This window comes from Typopeltis vanoorti, chromosome 5 (genome assembly GCF_054136105.1).
Source record: "Typopeltis vanoorti isolate ZY-2024b chromosome 5, IOZ_Tvanoo_1.0, whole genome shotgun sequence".
Lineage (NCBI taxonomy): Eukaryota > Metazoa > Arthropoda > Arachnida > Uropygi > Thelyphonidae > Typopeltis > Typopeltis vanoorti.
In genome coordinates this window covers 132,222,183-132,240,591 of record NC_143553.1, presented here as the reverse complement: position 1 = coordinate 132,240,591, position 18,409 = coordinate 132,222,183, and the positions used below count along the sequence as shown (strand labels likewise).

The 18,409-nt window shown below is 36.6% G+C and overlaps 1 protein-coding gene across 1 annotated transcript in view; it reads right to left on the bottom strand.

Annotated features, from left to right (window-relative positions):
- Window positions 1-18,409, bottom strand: part of Larp7 (La related protein 7) — a 207,987-nt gene that overhangs the window by 180,072 nt on the left and 9,506 nt on the right. Inside the window, exons 2-3 of the mRNA XM_090393486.1 lie at window positions 17,493-17,625; window positions 10,764-10,842 (exon numbers count right to left, since the gene is read on the bottom strand). Coding sequence (XP_090249612.1) covers window positions 10,764-10,842; window positions 17,493-17,625 — 212 coding nt within the window. The remainder of the gene's footprint in view (window positions 1-10,763; window positions 10,843-17,492; window positions 17,626-18,409) is intronic.

Sequence of the window (18,409 nt, the reverse complement as noted above, 5' to 3'; positions counted from 1 at the left end):
GCTTTGCTGTTTTCTCCAAAATATTTTTCTATGTCTGACAATCATTTCCTACGCTGCTATTTAGATCCCCACCAAGGACCAACTTTTCCTTTTTCATTGTGTCTGTTGCTTTCTCTGAAAGCTCAAAAAATTCCTCCACTTCTACTTTAATAGAACCTTCTGTGGGAACACAGGCACAAATAAGTCTCATTGTCCAGTTCTCCATTCTGATATTTGCCCACATTACTCGACTTGATAATGCCTGCCATTCAAGAAGATTAGCCTCATATTTAGTGTTGAATACTATGGCTAATCCTTTTCCTTGATTGTCACTGCCTGAATATAACATTTTGTATTTATTGCTTAGAAAGATTACCAGTTTTTGTCTTTTTTTTTTTTTTTTTGTTCCAGTCACTCTATTATGTCGGTCTGGTACTTATTCAATTCCTTAGTTAGTTCCATTTCTTTGTCATTCAGGCTTCTTATGTTGATAGTACCGATCTTGAACTCTGTTAATGTTGATTTGGGGTGTGTTTTAGGATTTGTTCCAGTAGCCAACTTTTTGCTGTTCGGTCTGGTTTCCTGGCAAAAACAACAGTTACCTTGTTTAATCAGGTGACTCCCCAGCCAGCATGAAATTCTGTCATGTTGTACCATCATTTTACATTGTGGTTTAAGCCAATAAAAATACAACTTAGTTGGCTAAATCCCAAATTGCCAGCTCATCCTCGTTCGTTTGGTATCCAGGTAGATACTGACTAGGGGTGTACCATGAGAAGGTGAGAATTGGACATTAGGTCAGAAGCCCTGGTCGGTTTTATATATCCTTTAAAGGCTATGTGGAGGTCTCCTCTCAGTTATACAGCTTTGACTCTTAAGCACCCCCCCCCCTTGGCAATTTCAATGTACATAGTACCAACTGACTTTACTTCTCCAACTGCACAAATGAAGCAGGAAGACATGCTGAGACATTTGCCATCACAAACGACCCTATGCAAATTGTTCACATGCCCACCAAAGTACCAGATAATCCCAACCTCTCTCCAAACACTCTGGACTAGTGATTCTGAATATACTGTGAAGGATATATCTCCCTTAGGTAATTCAGACCACAATCTTATGCTTATCTATCTTCCCTCACTGAGCAACACCCACGCGGCCATTCTCAACCAAGAGTCATCTAGCATTATAAAAACGCCAAGCAGATGACCTTCAAGATTTCTATGCCTCATTCCCATGGCTGGATTATTGCTTTCGGTCTTCCAACCCAAGCATATTCATTGAAAGCATCGCCGAAGTAATTCTCTCTGGAATTGAAACACATAATTCCCATCCCTTAAGCCTAGTTCTCCAAAAGATATGCTATACAAATGGACTGGCTGTCTAGATGGTAGTCTACAATTCTCAGTTTTGGAAAGAAACTTATACTGAAAGTTATTATGCACGCTATCAAAAAATTGGACCTATTATGACCTTGTTACATTGTGTTCATACTTTGTTTTACAGAGGACCTTTACTTCAAAAGCTGGATTACACCAAATCGGCTTTTTTTTTTTTTTTTTTTTTTTTTTTTTTTTTTAATGGTTTCAGTGTTTTACCAACACATGTTTTAGGCTCCCCCCCTCCCAAATCTCAGGAAGAAATCAATCAATTCATTAAGTTAAAGGAATATCTGAATGAACTGCAAAGGTTCCCATCATTATGCCTTTTCATCCTGTCAAAAATTTCAACTTTCATTTCTTCATTCAGCTTTACAAGTGTCAACCAGATTTCTTGCACTTGTGGCCTGTCTTATTTTGGTCAATTCAGTAGGTATGCTACAAGCAGAATTAAATGTGCAGGTATAGAATACTTTAAGCAGCTGTGTCAACTTATCAAAAAAATCTGGAGTAATGAAACATTCCAGACGAATGGAATCTGAGAGTCATATGTCCCATCCATAAGAAAGGTGATGTAATGATACATTCTAACTATAGAGGAATTAATTTACTATGTACAACTTATAAAAGTTTTTCTAAAGTTCTATTTAAGAGACTTTATTCCTATGTAGAGAATGTTATTGGCGATTATAAGTGTGGATTCCATCAACCAGAACCATCCTTAACAGATTCCCTAATAGTCAACGTCGTCCTACATTAATAGAGATAGGAACATCAATCCCAGTCATCAGCGGAACACCAATCGTTAGATGGAACCTCAGCAGGTCCAACTGGTCTGCATTTCAGAAATCGAGCAAACCATCAGAGCAATTCCACCCACTCCTAATTGCTATCCTAGATTTGTTAAACTACTCAAATCTGCAGCAAAAGCCTCTATCACTAGAGGCTACAGAAAACAATATATCCCATGTTGGAGTAGAGAAAGTGAGGAACTCCTAGCCAAATATGAGGAAACTAAAGATCCAGCTATTGCTAAGGAGCTAATATCAACCCTGGATAAAAACAGAAAGGAAAGATGAATCTCAACCATCAATGAACTCGATTTCGTCACATCTAGTCAGAGAAGCTGGTCACTTTTGTGAAAATTAGGTGGAGCAGAGCCAACGACATAACAGAGATAACTCCTGATCAAATGGCTAACCATTTATTGAAAACCTCCAAGATTCATCCCAACTCTACCAGGAAAATTGCTGTATAAGCTTCCATCAGAAATCCTGAAGACGGAACCCTAGCTTCCTGAACTCGTACACCCAATATCTCGGGAAGAGGTCCAAACCGTCTGGATCAGGGCCTCCTCCTAAAACTAGGATATATTATAAAGTGTAAAAAAACTCTACAACTTTTTGAATCTATTCTCTCCAACAGAAAGATCCGGGTCCATATTGGAGGAAAAAAGAGCAGGCCCAGATTCCCTCCCAATGGTCTTCCTCAGGGTTCTGTGTTATCCCCTATACTTTTTAACATCTATGTGTATGATCTACCTCATATCAGATCAAGCAAGTATATGTACGCCGATGACCTGGCAATCTTACATCAATCCACCTCCTTTACCAACTTAGAATCAACCTTGAATACAGACCCGAACACCCTGGAAGAGTACTTCAAGCAGTGGTACTTGAAGCCAAATCCAACAAAAACAGTGTCCTAAGTATTTCATCTGTACAATGCAGAGGCGAATCGACAACTCAACCTTTCCTTCTGTGGAAAAATGGTAGAACATGAGCCTCACCCAAAATACCTTGGAGTGAGCCTGGACAGAAGACTAACCTATAAAAAAGGCACATCATCATCCTCTCCAATAAAATTAAAACCAGAAATAACATCATTTCAAGGCTTGCTGGAATAACCTGGAGGTTGTGGTGTCCTGAGGTCGTCTGCACTAGCCCTTGCATTCTCTGCAGCAGAATATTGTGCCCCTGTCTGGGAAAGAAGTACACACACTAACATTATAGACACCCAGCTGAACTCTACCATGCGCACAATTAGTGGGACAGTGAGAAGCATCTCTCTCCTGGCTGCCTGTTCTATCTAACATTACTCCACCACACATACAGAGAAGACAAGCCTCGATTAAGGAATTTTGGGTGAGGCTCACGTTCTACCATCAAAACCAGGCTGCCGAGCACAGGGATCTTCTACCAGGAAGCCATTTGTTGGGAGATTGTTGGACCAGAACTCTCTTCAGCTGCACTGCCATCAATATCTGACATATGGAGAGAATACTGGTCCAACAATCTCCCAACAAATGGCTTCCTGGTAGAAGATCCCTGTGCTCGGCAGCCTGGTTTTGATCTTCCTAGGAAGATTTGGTCATAGATAAACAGGATCAGAACTAGTCAGGGCAGATGTGGCTATCTTCTACATAAATGGGGGCTGTCAGATCACCCTTATTGTGATTGTTCTCCTGTGGCTCAGACGATTACTCATATTGTGTATGACTGCCCAAGGTGCCAATTTCATGGTGGTGGCCTACAGGACATACACAAGGTGACAGATGAGGCCTTGAATTGGCTTTCCAGCCTGGACCTTGACCTGTAGTTGGTATGATGGTGGCAGTGGTTACGGAGGAAAGAGAAGATCACGGTCCCGTCTCACGACGAATTACTCTCATAGTCCTCGTCACAGTATCAGCAGAACTCCTCCTCATGTTAGAAGATGATGATACAGTGTGAAATGGGCCTCCTCTAATGGATCAAGTTTTCTCACACAAGACACAACTGCTCTCTACTTAAACCTTGGATACAGTTACTTTTATGTTGTGAAGTATTGTGAGAGCATGCAGCCTTGTCATACTTGGTGCAGCAGGACGATAATTGTCCCTGGCTTAATTATGACAAGTTACTTTTGCTTTATATGTTAAAAAAAAGGGAAAGACTTAGAAAGCAGGTTATGCCTTTTATGTAATGAACTTTTATATGTTAAGATTTTCATCATTTGTTTCTGGAAATTGTGATTGTACTTTTCACTAACCAGTTTTCATGTAGCCATAAGCATAAATAAAGTGTGGATTCCATCAAGGAAGATCTACAGATGATTAGATTTTTAATATACACCAATTACTTGAAAAATATAATGAATTTGGAATTGAAACACACCACCTTTTCATAGATTTCAGAGTCACATATGATATCATAGATAGATCTAACTTATTTATTGCAATGGAAGAACTACAGATTCCACGAAAGCTTATTGCTTTAGTTAAAGCTACAGTGAGAAATACTCGTCAGGTCAAAATTCAGAACAGGTTATCTGATCCAATGTATATAAAAAAAATGGTGTTCGACAAGAGGATGGCTTAGCTTGCTTACTGTTTAACATAACACTTGAAAAAGGTTTTCAGAGATGATGGCATTAATACAAGGGGAACTATTTCCTACAAATAAGTACAAATTATGGTGTATGCAGACAACATCGATATTATAGGAAGGACATGAAAAGCAATTGAAGAAACTTTCATCAGTTTGGAAAAGGCAGCAAAGAAGATGAATTTGCAGATTAACTAAGAAAAAACAAAGTATATGTCAGTAACTAGCAAGATTTGTGGTAATAATCTTTCTCAAATTTAAATTCAAATTAGTTTCTATAAATTTGAAATTGTACACAGTTTTATATACTTGGGATCAGAAGTTAATTATAAAAATGATATCAGTATTAAAAATGATATCAGAGACATATTCTTTCTGCAAATAGATGCTTCTGTGGACTTAGGAAACACCTAAGTCCACAGAAGATCAAGAAAAACAAAGATAATGATGTACAAAGTACTTGTAAGACCAGTGTTAACTTATGATTCTGAAAACTGGTTATTATCAATGGCAGATGAAAGATTGCTAGGTCGAGAGTTTCAGATATATTTTTGGAGCAGTACAAGAGAATGGTGTGTGGAGGAAAAGATATAACTATGAACTATACAGATTATTTAATGAGCCATACATTATTAAGTACATAAAAATAAATAGATTAAGTTGGGCTGAACACATTATATGCATGGATAGTAATAGAATAGTTAAGAGGATGTTTAATTCTAAGCTGGAAGAGAAAAGAAAAATTGGAAGACTTAAATTAAGATGGGAAGATGGAGTGATACTAGATAGTAAGGATTTAAGAGTCAAAAATTGGAGAAGTTTGGCATTGAATAAGGAAGGCTGGCAGAAGTTTCTGAAGAAGGCCAGGACCCACACAGGGCTATTGAGCCAATGATGATGAAGTGGGTATGCTGCTGTGTCATGAAGGACATAAATTTCATATCCAGTTTCATGAACTTATGCAATCTGGCATGGCTGAACATGCTATCACTACTAAATAGAGTCTTGTGGGAAAAAAAAAACTTTTCCAGTGATTCATCTACCTCACATAATACCTCTAAAGTATCTGAACTATTTAGCAACAAATCAATGCTTCCAAGAATCACTTCATCTTTATGTACTCATTATCATCTTATATCTATGTTATTTTTACTCATTCTTGATGTCTATGAGTAAATAATTCCATCATTCAAATGCATGATGTGCTTTGTCTTTCTTCTTAATTAATGGTCCAGCTTTCACATCAATACTTGGTGGTGTCGAGGCTAGCTGGTGAACGGACGTGCTATCGGAGAGCTCCTGAGAGATTTGTGTTTTTTGTTGATTTATTGGTGTTTTGGATTCAATTTAATGGACTTAAGTGTTTAATTTTGGTATATTATTGGAGCTTTATTAGCGTGGTTAGTGTACTAAAGTGTTTTATAACATAATGTATGTCGGGAAGTCGCCGCTAGATGAATTCGTAATGTGTAGTGTTCGTGCAAGCTCCAGATAAGATAAGTATCATTTTCAGTTATTGATACAAATTACTTAATATTGTGTAGTTTTGTTTTGTTTGCCTTGCGTATTTTAGTGCATCTATTTATGGTGTGTTATAACGTATAATTTGACAAAACACGTTACAGATAAGTATGGCACCTGTGCGAAGGAAAATGGCGGCCAGTAATGAAGGTTCACCATCGTTATCAAAGAACGGTAGCATAAAAGAAATGAGTCAGTGTACTAGCTGTGAAATGTACGCTTTGCGGAGTGCGGTCGGAGTGTGGTTAGATGATAATAAAGGATTGAATGTGTGTAGAAAATGTAGGGAGAATGCGGAATTGAAGTGTATTTCGGATCGTGAGTGTGATATTTTTGTCAACCTTCAGAATGAAGGAAATAGGGATATGACAAGAAACGGCAAGGTTGTACATGAAAATTGTGAGAGTGTGAATGCAGAAAGTGTAAATGATAGTATAAATGGTTTCTCAGAGAACAAAAAAGATGAGATAGATGCATTGAGTGAGATCGCGTTGTTGAATAGTGCGATAGAAAGAGCAAAACAGCAGCTAGAGTGCATGAACAAAAGTAGACTGAATGAACCAACCAATAATAAAAGGTATGACAGGAAAAATAGACGTATGAATGTGAACATGAACAAAATGAAGGATAGAGTGCTGTATGGAGACTCGTTAGTACGAGGTGTGTTAGTAGAGGATTTGACAAAATCGTACCAACCTGGTGCGACCATAAAGGACGTAACTGCGTCTATTAGAGAGCAAAAGGAAAGGGTGAAAGAAATGATTGTTGTGGTAGGTACGAATGATTTGAAAGGAGATAAAATGGAAATGATAGAAGACCTGAATGAATTGTTTGAGGTAGCAAAAGAAAAGAGTGAGAGAGTTAGAATGATTAGTCTTTTGCCACGGTATGACAGTGAAATGTTTAAAAGGAGGGCTATAATTGCAAATGACTTTATGCGTGGGTTATGTATGACGAGTGGTGTGGAATTTGTGGATGTGTGGAGTGAGTTTGATGGGCGAAAGGATCTATATAAGATGGATGGCTTGCATTTGAATGGTTACGGTGTAAGAAGACTTGAGAAAGTGTTGCTGAATGTAGTGGATGTGCAAATTCAGGGAAACTAGATTTGTTAGGGGGGGGGGAGTAGAGATACAGTCCTTATGGAGGCAGATGAATGTAAGAATGAATATAATATGCAAGAGCAAATAAGGACAACAAATCTGAGTGGGATAGTTAATATAAGGCATCAAGGTAGGGTTGGGGCTAATGGGGGTCTTAAATTCATGTACACTAATACTAGGAGTATTAGGAACAAGAAGGAAGAGTTTTTGGCCATGGATGGCACTTCCAGACCACAGGTTATAGGTATTAGTGAAACATGGCTGACTGTAGATGATATAACTAGTGGGATTGAATGTGATGGGTATAGTGTGTTCAGGAATGACAGAGAGAATAAAATGGGGGGAGGAGTATTGTTGATGATAGCTGATGAACTCCAGCCAAGGAGAATAGAAGTTGAATTGCAGGATAGAGAAAAGAGCACATTTGAGGCCATTTGGTGTGAGATTGTGGCTAGCAGAACTAAATATACAATTGGGTGCTGCTATAGACCAGGTGATGGAAAAGATGGTGGTGACAGTATGCACAAGCAAATAGAAGAAATGGGTGGAAGGAGGGTGATTATTATGGGAGATTTCAACTATGGTCGCATTGATTGGAGTGAGGAGAGGACACACAGGAGGAAGGAACTGGATTTTATGCGGTTATTAAGGGATAACTATCTGCGACAGCATGTAATGGAAAATACTAGGGGTCAGAGAGTGCTTGACCTAGTAATTACATCTGAGGATTTGGCTGTAACAAATATGACCACATTGCCACCAATCGGTGAGAGTGATCATAGGGTCTTAACTTGGGAGGTGGCTAAAGGTGTAGAATTTTCAATTAAGACAGGGTACATGTGGAATTATTGGGCTGGAAAGTATGACAAGCTTAGGAGTTTGATTGGTTCGGTGCCATGGCATGTAAAATTGCAAGGACTAGAAGTTGATAGTGCATGGGAGGTAGTTAAGAAGTGCTTGCATGAAGCAATGGCTGACTGTATACCTAGAGTCCGAATAATAAATCAAGTAGGGGTTAAATGGATGAATAACACCATTAAGCTTGAGTTGCAAAAAAAGAAACAACTATGGAGGGAATTTAAGGAGAAGGGTGACCGGCAGGCACATGAACGGTATAAAGCGCAGGCCAGAAGGGTGACGAGTGTGGTAAGAAAAGCAAAAAAGGATTACGAAAGAACATTGGCCATGCAGGCTAAAGAGAATCCCAAACAGTTTTTTAGATATGTAGCAAGTAAAAGGAAAAATGTACATGGCAGATTGATTTTAAAGAATGCCGATGGTAGGGAGGTAACTGAATCAGTTGAGATAGTTGAGTTACTGAGTGAGAACTTTGCAAAAGTATATCATCCAGGTGGTGACATTGCAGAAATGAATAAACCAGTAGATTATATGGGAATTGTGGTGAATGAAGTGGAGGTGAGTAGTCTATTGCATAACCTCAATGTCAATACATCTGTGGGATTGGATGGTATACCAGCTCGTGTTGTACGAGAAGCAGCTAAAGAATTGTCAGTACCCTTGACCATTTTGTTTAATTTGAGTCTCGGGTCTGGGTTAGTCCCGAGCCGGTGGAAAGAGGGGAAAATAGTTCCACTGCATAAAGGTGGTTCCAAGACTGCTGTTGTAAATTACCGACCGATTAGCATATCAGGAATCATTGTCAAGGTCTTAGAGAAAATAGTCAAGAGGAAAATACAAGATTGGATAGAAGAAAATGGGATACTGTATCGGGGACAGCATGGTTTTGTGAAGGGTAGGTCATGCCTCAGTAACTTGCTCACGTATTATAACACAGTGACGGCTGAACTGGATAAGGGTAATGGGTTTACGGTGATTCTACTGGACCTTGCCAAGGCCTTTGACAGGATTCCACATGGAATTCTGTAAATTGCAGCATATGGGAATGGACATAGGGTTGGTGAGATGGATAGGAGGGTGGTTGACGGAGAGATATCAGAGAGTGGTTTACTCGGGAGTAGAGTCCACAAGACGGCCTGTGACTAGTGGTGTGCACAAGGATCTGTTCTTGGACCACTGCTGTTTAATTTGTTCATAAATGATATAGGAAATGATCTGAGAGGAACAGTTCATTTGTTTGCGGATGATGCGAAGTTGGGTAGGGCAATAGTGAATGCAGATGACGTCAAAATTTTGCAGGATGATTTGGATAGATTGGAGGTCTGGGCTAAGGAGAATGGATGTCAGTTTAATGTGGCAAAATGTAAGGTTATGCATTTTGGGGTGAAAAGATTGGCGGCAGTTTACTGCATTGGTGGAACAGTGCTCCAGGAAATTGATGAGGCACGAGATTTAGGAGTGTTGGTAGATAAGGAATTGAAATTTAGGGGACACATTGCAAAAGTGGCCAAATCAGCTCATCAAATCACTTGGTTGCTGAAGAATACGTTGACAAGCAGAGACAAGCAGGTTATTGTTCCTCTGTATCGAGCCTTGATAAGACCCCATCTAGACTACTGTGCTCAGATTTGGTCACCTAGGTTTCTTCTTGATGGGGAGGAGGTGGAGAGGATCCAGAGGCGAGTGACCAAGATGATAGCAGGTCTGTGGAATGAACCGTATGAGAACAGGTTGAGGATTTGTGGGTTGCAAAAATTGATTGATAGGCGGAGGAGGGGAGATATGATTGAGACATTCAAATTACTGAAGGGTTTCTATAAAATTAATTCAGAAGATATTTTTGAGAACAGGGCTGGTTGTGGGAGGACTAGGGGACATCCATGGAAACTGGGCAAAAGTGTGGTTAGTAAAGGTGTTAGAGCTGGGTTCTTTACTTTTAGAGTAGTGAATGAGTGGAATGCGCTCCCTGAGTCTGTGGTGGATGCTGTGACAGTGAATGAGTTTAAGGCGAGGTGATAGATACTGTATGAATGTCAAAGAGTTGTGATGAATATGATTTGGGGCCTCCCTCGATGAGTCTAATGACTCCCTGGAGTTGCCCGTAATAATAGTAATAATAATAGTAATACTTCACCATGGAGGGTACTATTTTAGCAATTACTGACTTTGATCTTACTAACAACTTGTTTATAATTTTGCTGAGTTTAACACAGCTTTTTTCTTATACCTATCCTTCATTTAAATTTCATCTTCACACTTTCCTTCATTTCTTACTCTGGATCGCAGTAAATCATAATTTCAACAACTTCTATTTTATCTCCCTTGATCATAAATTCATCCAAACTGCCAGAAGCTACCATTTTTGTATTCCTGATGCTTAAATTAAGACTGGCTTTTTTCAGCTTACTAACATAATTAGCTGATCTAGTTTCAAAAGACAAACTAATCTAGACTAAATTAAACAATAAAAGATATTTAAAACAGATAATTTTTAAACTATACTTTACTAATTACTGCCAGCAGAAATCGATAAACAAAAAAAAACACTGAGTACTCACATCCATCTTTACTTTCTGTTAATAACCTATTCATGAATTTATCCTTGTGAAGATTAGAATCACTAAAGTAAAATTCCATCTGAAATTTAAAAAAAAAAAAGTATTAATTATGTATAAACAAATACTGTATATACATATTGCATATCAATGCCCAAGTACTTCAAGGGATAGGACACATCCATGTGCATTCATATGGATTAAATAGGAATATCTAGATAATCATTAAAATTTTGGAAGGCAGAATGAAACAGAAATCTCTAGAACAATAAATGAACTAAGTTTAATCATTACAGATAGGTTGGCCTTTATCACAGATGCATTCTCCGAGACACAATCAAAGTGTATGCACTACAAAGAGAAGTGGAAAACAAAAGACTGTTTACCAGATTAAATTATGTCCTTCATGAGTAAGGTTCATCTTAGCTATTGAGTTAAAGGCAAAATTCTATGAGACATTGCAAATTTCATAAAATTTTGAAACCATGAGCACATGTTTTGGTAAAATGCTTTAAGACTGTCAGAATCTAAGAAAAGAAACTAGTCGCAATGGAGATAGAGTGATTATAAAACTGTTAGAAGCTTTAGAACTAAAAATACAGTTAGCTTGCCTTCAATACCATTGTATAAAAAAAATCAAATGATTCACTTGGAAAGCAGCATTGAAATTTCATCAGAGTTAAACAGATAATAATAAGTTATTACTTTAGTATACTATTGTTAAATGCAGTTTTCTTTTATGTTCTCCATTTTCCTTTGAATATTAGACCTGATGCTTGTCATGGTCAAATAACTTGGTTTCTTTGAAACATAATTAGTGCTAAGATAGGGCAAGTGAATCTTATCTAGATAGCATATTATGACTAATCTTTAAAGCTACCTGTTGCATAACTATAAACAGCAAAATTACATGATGACCACAGTACTAAACTTTAACAAAAGTACAGATATTTTGTACTGAAAATAATAGTACATCATCAGCGTATAGAAACAACAAGCAAATCAAAGCACAGGAATACAAGGCACAACAATTGGTTTATCAATTAAAAATGGTTGCTGTGAGCTAGAAATTAATACTAATAATTGTATAACAATAAATCATTGTATGCAAATTATTTTTGATGTTTGCATACAATGAGAATATTTGAGGTTTCATATATTCAATGTAGTACTGATGTTCATTAATTATTTTTTCCACCGAACAGGCTGTCTTCCAAAGTATGTCAATCTATATTCACAAGGAAGTTCGTAAACACCAGCTAAAGATAGAGGCAACAGTTTGCCTTTTGTAGATGGCAAAAGACGACAAATATTGTCGATATGAAAATGAGGGAATAACATGATCCTTCTTCAAAATTCTACAAATATGTTCAGAGATACCACAAATATAAAGGATCAGAATGTTGCAGTCTATTGAAGAATTCTTAGGTTTTGTAACATAGGAGTTGTCTGATTTTTGAGACTACTGTGTTAGCTAATGCCATGTGTTGTGTCCTGAATAATCAAAAAATTGAAAATAAAAAAAAAATTTTAAATATTCAGGAACAACTACCTTCAATTGTAGGCAGAGAATGTTGTGTTTTGGCATGGAAATTGAAATGTACATTATAATTTAAGGCAAAACTGAAGAAATGTCTAGTTTAAGAAATGTGAGACTTAACCTGTTTGGTACAGAGTCAAATGAAGGAATTTATTTAAGGTTATTATTTAATTAGAGTATCCCATTCTATGTATTGGGTGAAAGCAAGTTGAGTGTAAGCTAAAGTCCAAGGGTCACACTTTAGCCATCCAGTACAATGCATAGAATGGGAAGGAGAATTAATAAGGAAAGCGAAGCTAGAACGCATTCTCGGAAGAATGCCACACGCAAGTGAATGAGTACCGTGCAGAAAACAACGTAGCTAAGCGCGAGAATCTCTGAGAAAGAGAGGGAAAATATAATAGAGAGCATACGTCCAAGAGCACAGGAACCAGGAACCAAAAAAAAGAGCCTTGTATAGGGTCAAGATCCCCCACACAAGGCTCTTTTTTTTGGTTCCTGGTTCCTGCGCTCTTGAACGTAAGCTCTCTATCTCCGCCAACGGGATGATTCTGGGTAGGCCGTAGAAGTCATGAAAGGCTTATCAAGGTTCACGAGGCAGAGCTAGCTATCTCTTCATAACAGAATAGCTAAGCTATATTGAGTGACCGATGATATAGATGTATTCCTGCGGTTCCAGAGAAAGACCAGAACGGCACATTATCGAGCGGCTATCATAAGCGAACCGAAGAACGGTAGCCCACAAAGGTGGATTGATGTCCAGACAAGGCTGAAGACAGAACAGAAAGGCATTCCATGGGATGGTAATGTAGAATGTTAAAGTATCTGATTTCCAATTAAAGATATGAGTGAACTCTGTAGGTTAATTTATGAATGGACAAGTTATAGAGAACTTTAGTGATTATCCCATTTGGCAGTAACCTGTCCCTGTTTGGAAGAATGTTTCCCTAGAAAGGATCTGTATGTGAAATAACTTTGATATATTGTGAGAGATGATTAGTGACCTTGGTGATTGATGATAAGATAATTTAAGCTGGAAAATTGTAGGGTCATAGGAACTCTATGGTCTAAGTTATAATTTATGCATTATAGCATTAGTATTGATACCAGAATTTTGCTAGGAAGGTGATTAAGTTAATCATGTACCTTATAATTTTCATGTATATCTCTTAAGCCTTAATAAATATGTTTTATATCATCTGCCTGAATCCAGCCGATTTTATGAATTCAAATAGCCATTCATAAAATTACTAACGAACCTAGCGGGAGGGACATATGAATGTAGTTTAATCTTTCAGGCCACGACTGCATGTAAAACAAAGAGAAGTGAGAACAGTTAGATTAGTGTTTGAAATTTTATAACTGTGTATTATTCTGAGATGGCCACCTTGGATAAGAGTCTTATCTATCCTCTGTATTGGCTGGCACAGCAAAATATAAATTCATCAATATTTAGCAGGCGGACTGTCTCAGAGGACATAATTTTAGGGCCTTGTCCCATACATAGATAAAGCCCTAATGAATGAAAGGATTACACGTGACAAAATTTTGGGAGTGGTCTGAATCATGGTTTGTTTAAGAAAAAGAAAGTGATAGCTGATTTATTTAACTTAGAAAACTATTACAGAAGCCGGAAAGGAAGTATCTATATAGGAGAGTGTAGAAAACAGTGGTAAAGACAATAGCAACGATAGGAATATATAAAGTAGAAGCAAAATATAGCATATAACACATGATTTTGCTCTGATATCTAAATCCATTCTATATCTTGGTTTTTTTTGATATTGAACACAATCTGTCAGGTCTTTCAAGCGAAGATGCTAATAAAGTACACTTCCAAGTCGCTGCTTCACTCTTTAGAAGCAAATTACCTCCATGTAATTTATCTATTACTGAATTCTGTGCACTGCTTTCATTAAAACAAAAAAGACCCATATATCTATATTGAAAATGGATAAAGGAAAAGCTGTAGTGGTAATGGATAAGGCTGACTGTAAGAGGAAGATACTGTTGTTTTACAGGATACCTCCATCTATCAAGAAATTAGTTTTAACTCTATAAAAACACATATTAAACAATTAAATACACTTCTTGATGAAGTTCTTAGCTAGGATCAAAATACTTTATATAAGTTATGCACCAATTTTGTAAGAACTCATTTATATGATCTTTCAGCAATTCATAAAAAAGGTTATTCAGTGAAACCCATTGTGACTTATATTGACTCTCTCTCTCTCTCCCCCCTTTTGAATTGTTAAATTTCTTTCACATTTTATTAACTGTCCATATTGGACAATCCAGATCATTTACCAAGTATTCCACATATTTTCTTGTAAAAATCAAGAATATTCAAATACAAGAGTCAGATATGCAAGTCAGTTTTGACATTGTTTTTCTATTTAACAACATTCTGTTATCTCTTTTAGTTTACTACATGATGATTTCACTCCTGATCTGTGAAGATTTTTGAATTTGTGATATAATCAGGATATTTCAGCTAGAAAAACAAAATCTATAGACAGGTTGAAGGCACTACCATGAGTAGCCCTCTGTCTCCACCTTTGGCAAACTATTTTTGAACCATCCTAAAGATAACTTTTCTCATCCATTCATCCCTAACCACTCTCTTTGGTTTATGTTGATGACATTTTTGCTTTTGAGCCTCATTCTGAAAATGAACTTAACACTCTCCTATGCCAGATCAATAGCCTTCATCTACACATTCAATTCACCATGAAAAAAGAAAATGCTGGTAGTTTACCATTCTTGGACATTCTTACTCATACAGCCTCCAGTACTTTGTCAACAAGTGTTTATAGGAAACCTACCTTTACTGGCAGATACATTCATCAAAAGTCTGCTCATCACATTTCACAAAATGTTTGGTGTTATCAAGTCATTAATATATCACATAATGTGCTCCTCTCCCTCAAACTTACAATAAGAATTTCTCACTATCAAAACTTTAATGGAATTGAATGGTTACAATCCTCATCAAATCCAGCAGATAATTGACTCCTATGTTCCAAAACTTAAAGATTCTTCAACAGACCACAGCATTCTGATCCTTTATATTTGTGGTATCGCTGAACATATTAGTAGAATTTTGAAGAAGGATCATGTTATTCCCTTATATTTTCCTATCAACAAATAAAGAACGTCAGTACTACACGAATATATGAAACCTCAAAAGTCTGATTTGGTACAGCATAGTATTAACACTAAACACAGTATCTGGTTGGATGAAGCATGTATTCTCCAAAGAAGCAGTTTTAAATATGAACGCCTTTTCAAAGAAAGTTGTGAAGTCCTTTTACATTGGTCTAACTAAGAATCGGAACAATTTTCTCTCTCTCTACCAAAAGTTTGGGAGATTCTCATTGTATGCAAACATCAAAAATAGCTTTATTATTTATTAGATTAATTTCTAGCTCACAGCAACCATTTTTAATTGGTAAACCAATTGTTGTATGTACCTTGTATTCCTGTTCTTTGATTTGTTTGCTGTTTCAATACATTGATGATGTACTATTATTTTCAGTACAAAATATCTGTACTTTCATTAAAGTTTAGTACTGTGGTCATAGTTTAATTTTGTTGTTTATAGTATATTATGACTATCAATTGCATGTGTTCTTCTGGCCAGTCTGTTTTGCAAGATAAAAAAAACATGTTTCCAATAGTGGAAAAGCCTGCCAACTCCATATGACACTGGTTAACTCACCTTCAGCTCAAAAGTGTCAATGAAGATTTTTGTGTCCTTGACAGGATTGAAACTCAGTCCTTTCCAATCAAAGGGCATTATTGAAACCAAATTGAATATGGAGGTTCCTTTTATTTTTTAAGATAATGTATTAAATTCATTCTCATGTTTTTGTATATGGTTTCTATGAGGAGTACATTAGACAAGAGAAAGGGTTGAATACTGACTTGTTCATACAATGAAGACTTGAAGAGTACTAAAAGAAAACCCAAGATAACATACATACAGAGTTTAAAATTTGGGTTGGTGAAAGACCACTTAGTTACAAGGAAAAATCAAAATTTGGATATTTCAGCTTGAAGAAAGTATCATAATAGTAAGCAACTGAGTTCTGATGTTGCTCTTGGGTATCTAATTACAAAAGATTACCAGAACAAAACTAATTAAACCCTCCAAATAGTAAGGCAGAGCATATTTTAGTTGTCTAATTTAATATGAATAAACTCTGGATGGAAGTTCCATTTGTCTTTAGAAGCACATATACACAAAACGTTACTCAAGCAAACAATGGCCTAGTTAGCCAAGTGGTTGGCATACTCACTCTGCAACCAACAGGCTATGGGTTTGAATCCCACCATGGGCATGGATGTTTGCAATTGTCTTTAGGTGGGAGATGAATTTCATCGCTCCTGCTTATTAGAGACCTGAAGAGGCTTGAAAAAGTTCAATGTTTGGCTTTTAGAGTAGAATTTCTGAACTATATAAAACAAATAAAAATACATAAAACTGATAAAAATAGAAAAAAAAATCCTTAGTCCACTCACAGTACAAAAGGTACTATAGGTTTCTAAATAACCTTTCATAGGTGAGAGCAATGGTTATAACGATGTAACCAGAATGTACAGCTTCCTCTACCAAATGTATCTGCCTGAACACCCACTGCTACTTCATGCTGCTATAAACAATTTTTATTAATGTCTTATTTGATATTGCCAATCAAATTTTGAAATCTTGCTCTTGTCTAACACTTGGATCACTTAACATTGTTACAATGATTATATGAAAATGTATAAGGACAATACTTTTTTTTTTTGTGAATCCCATTCACAAAAGGTTATAAATCTATTTTACATTTCAATACCAGAGATGGGCTAAGTGTTAGATAACCTCAAACCACTTCAGATAGGCTAGAGGATAATCGTACAGAGTGGGTGATGAGCTTCATTTAAAGACATTCCCAATATCCATGCCATAGGATTTGAACCTGCAGACTGCTGGTTTGAAAATCAATATAACAAGCTACATGGCTAACTTCCAGCCGAATGAGTTAGATAGGAATAAAGATGAAACTCAATAACTTTAATTTACACAAATATAATAATTTTTAGCAAACTGATGCAAGATTGCTCTAAGAAAAGATATGCACATTTTCATATGAAATCACATTATTTTTTTAATTTTCTTCAAAGTAATGTTTCTCTAAACCTACCTGTTCTTTGATTTTTTTATATATTTTCTTCATCCTCTTCCTCACTTTTTTTTCACCTTTATTTCTTTCATCTATATTATGATCCAGATTTCCTATTTCTGATTCCATGATCACTTCAAGTAAAGCAAAATATCTGCCACAAAAAATAAAATATTCATATTAATGCATACATGCTCTAAATAATACATGAAAAATCAACTGAACTATTGCAAAAGATACATCCAATATATACATTCTGAACTCAGACACTTAATCCTGGATAACTCCATGAACCTGGCGACACTTTCTGTATTCAAATTCCTATTATTCTCTTGTATGTTACTAAGGATGAGGGAAAAACTTCTTAACTTGATCTTCCACTATGTGGCAATCAAGACTATGTGGATAGTCATGATAGCAGAGCAGCTGTTGCAAAAGGATATAATGGAATTATTGAAAATCATGTGTTGATTGGTTACATGTTAATAAGGCTGTGGGAATGGATGATGTATCACTACATATTCTTAAGGAATGTGCACAACAGTTAGCTATGCCCTTAACCAGGTTATTTAATTAAAGCCTTGCAGTGGATGGGGTTCCTAAGGAGTGGAAAGAAGGCAAAATAGTACCACTTCACATGCATGCTTCTAGGACAAACGTTTCCAATTATAGACCAATTGTTTAACTGCAGTTGTAGTCAAGGTGTTGGAGAGATTGGTTAGAAATAGAATACAAGATTGGTTTGATAGACATAGTATTCTTTTATGATGGTCAGCATGGATCTATAAAGGGTAGGTCTTATTTTAACAATTTACTTGCATTTTATGATAAGGTAATGAGTGTGTTAGACAAGGGAGAATCATATACAGTGATATTCTTTGGACCTTGCAAAGGCATCTGACAGATTACCACATAAGTTGGTGTGCAAACTGCAAAAG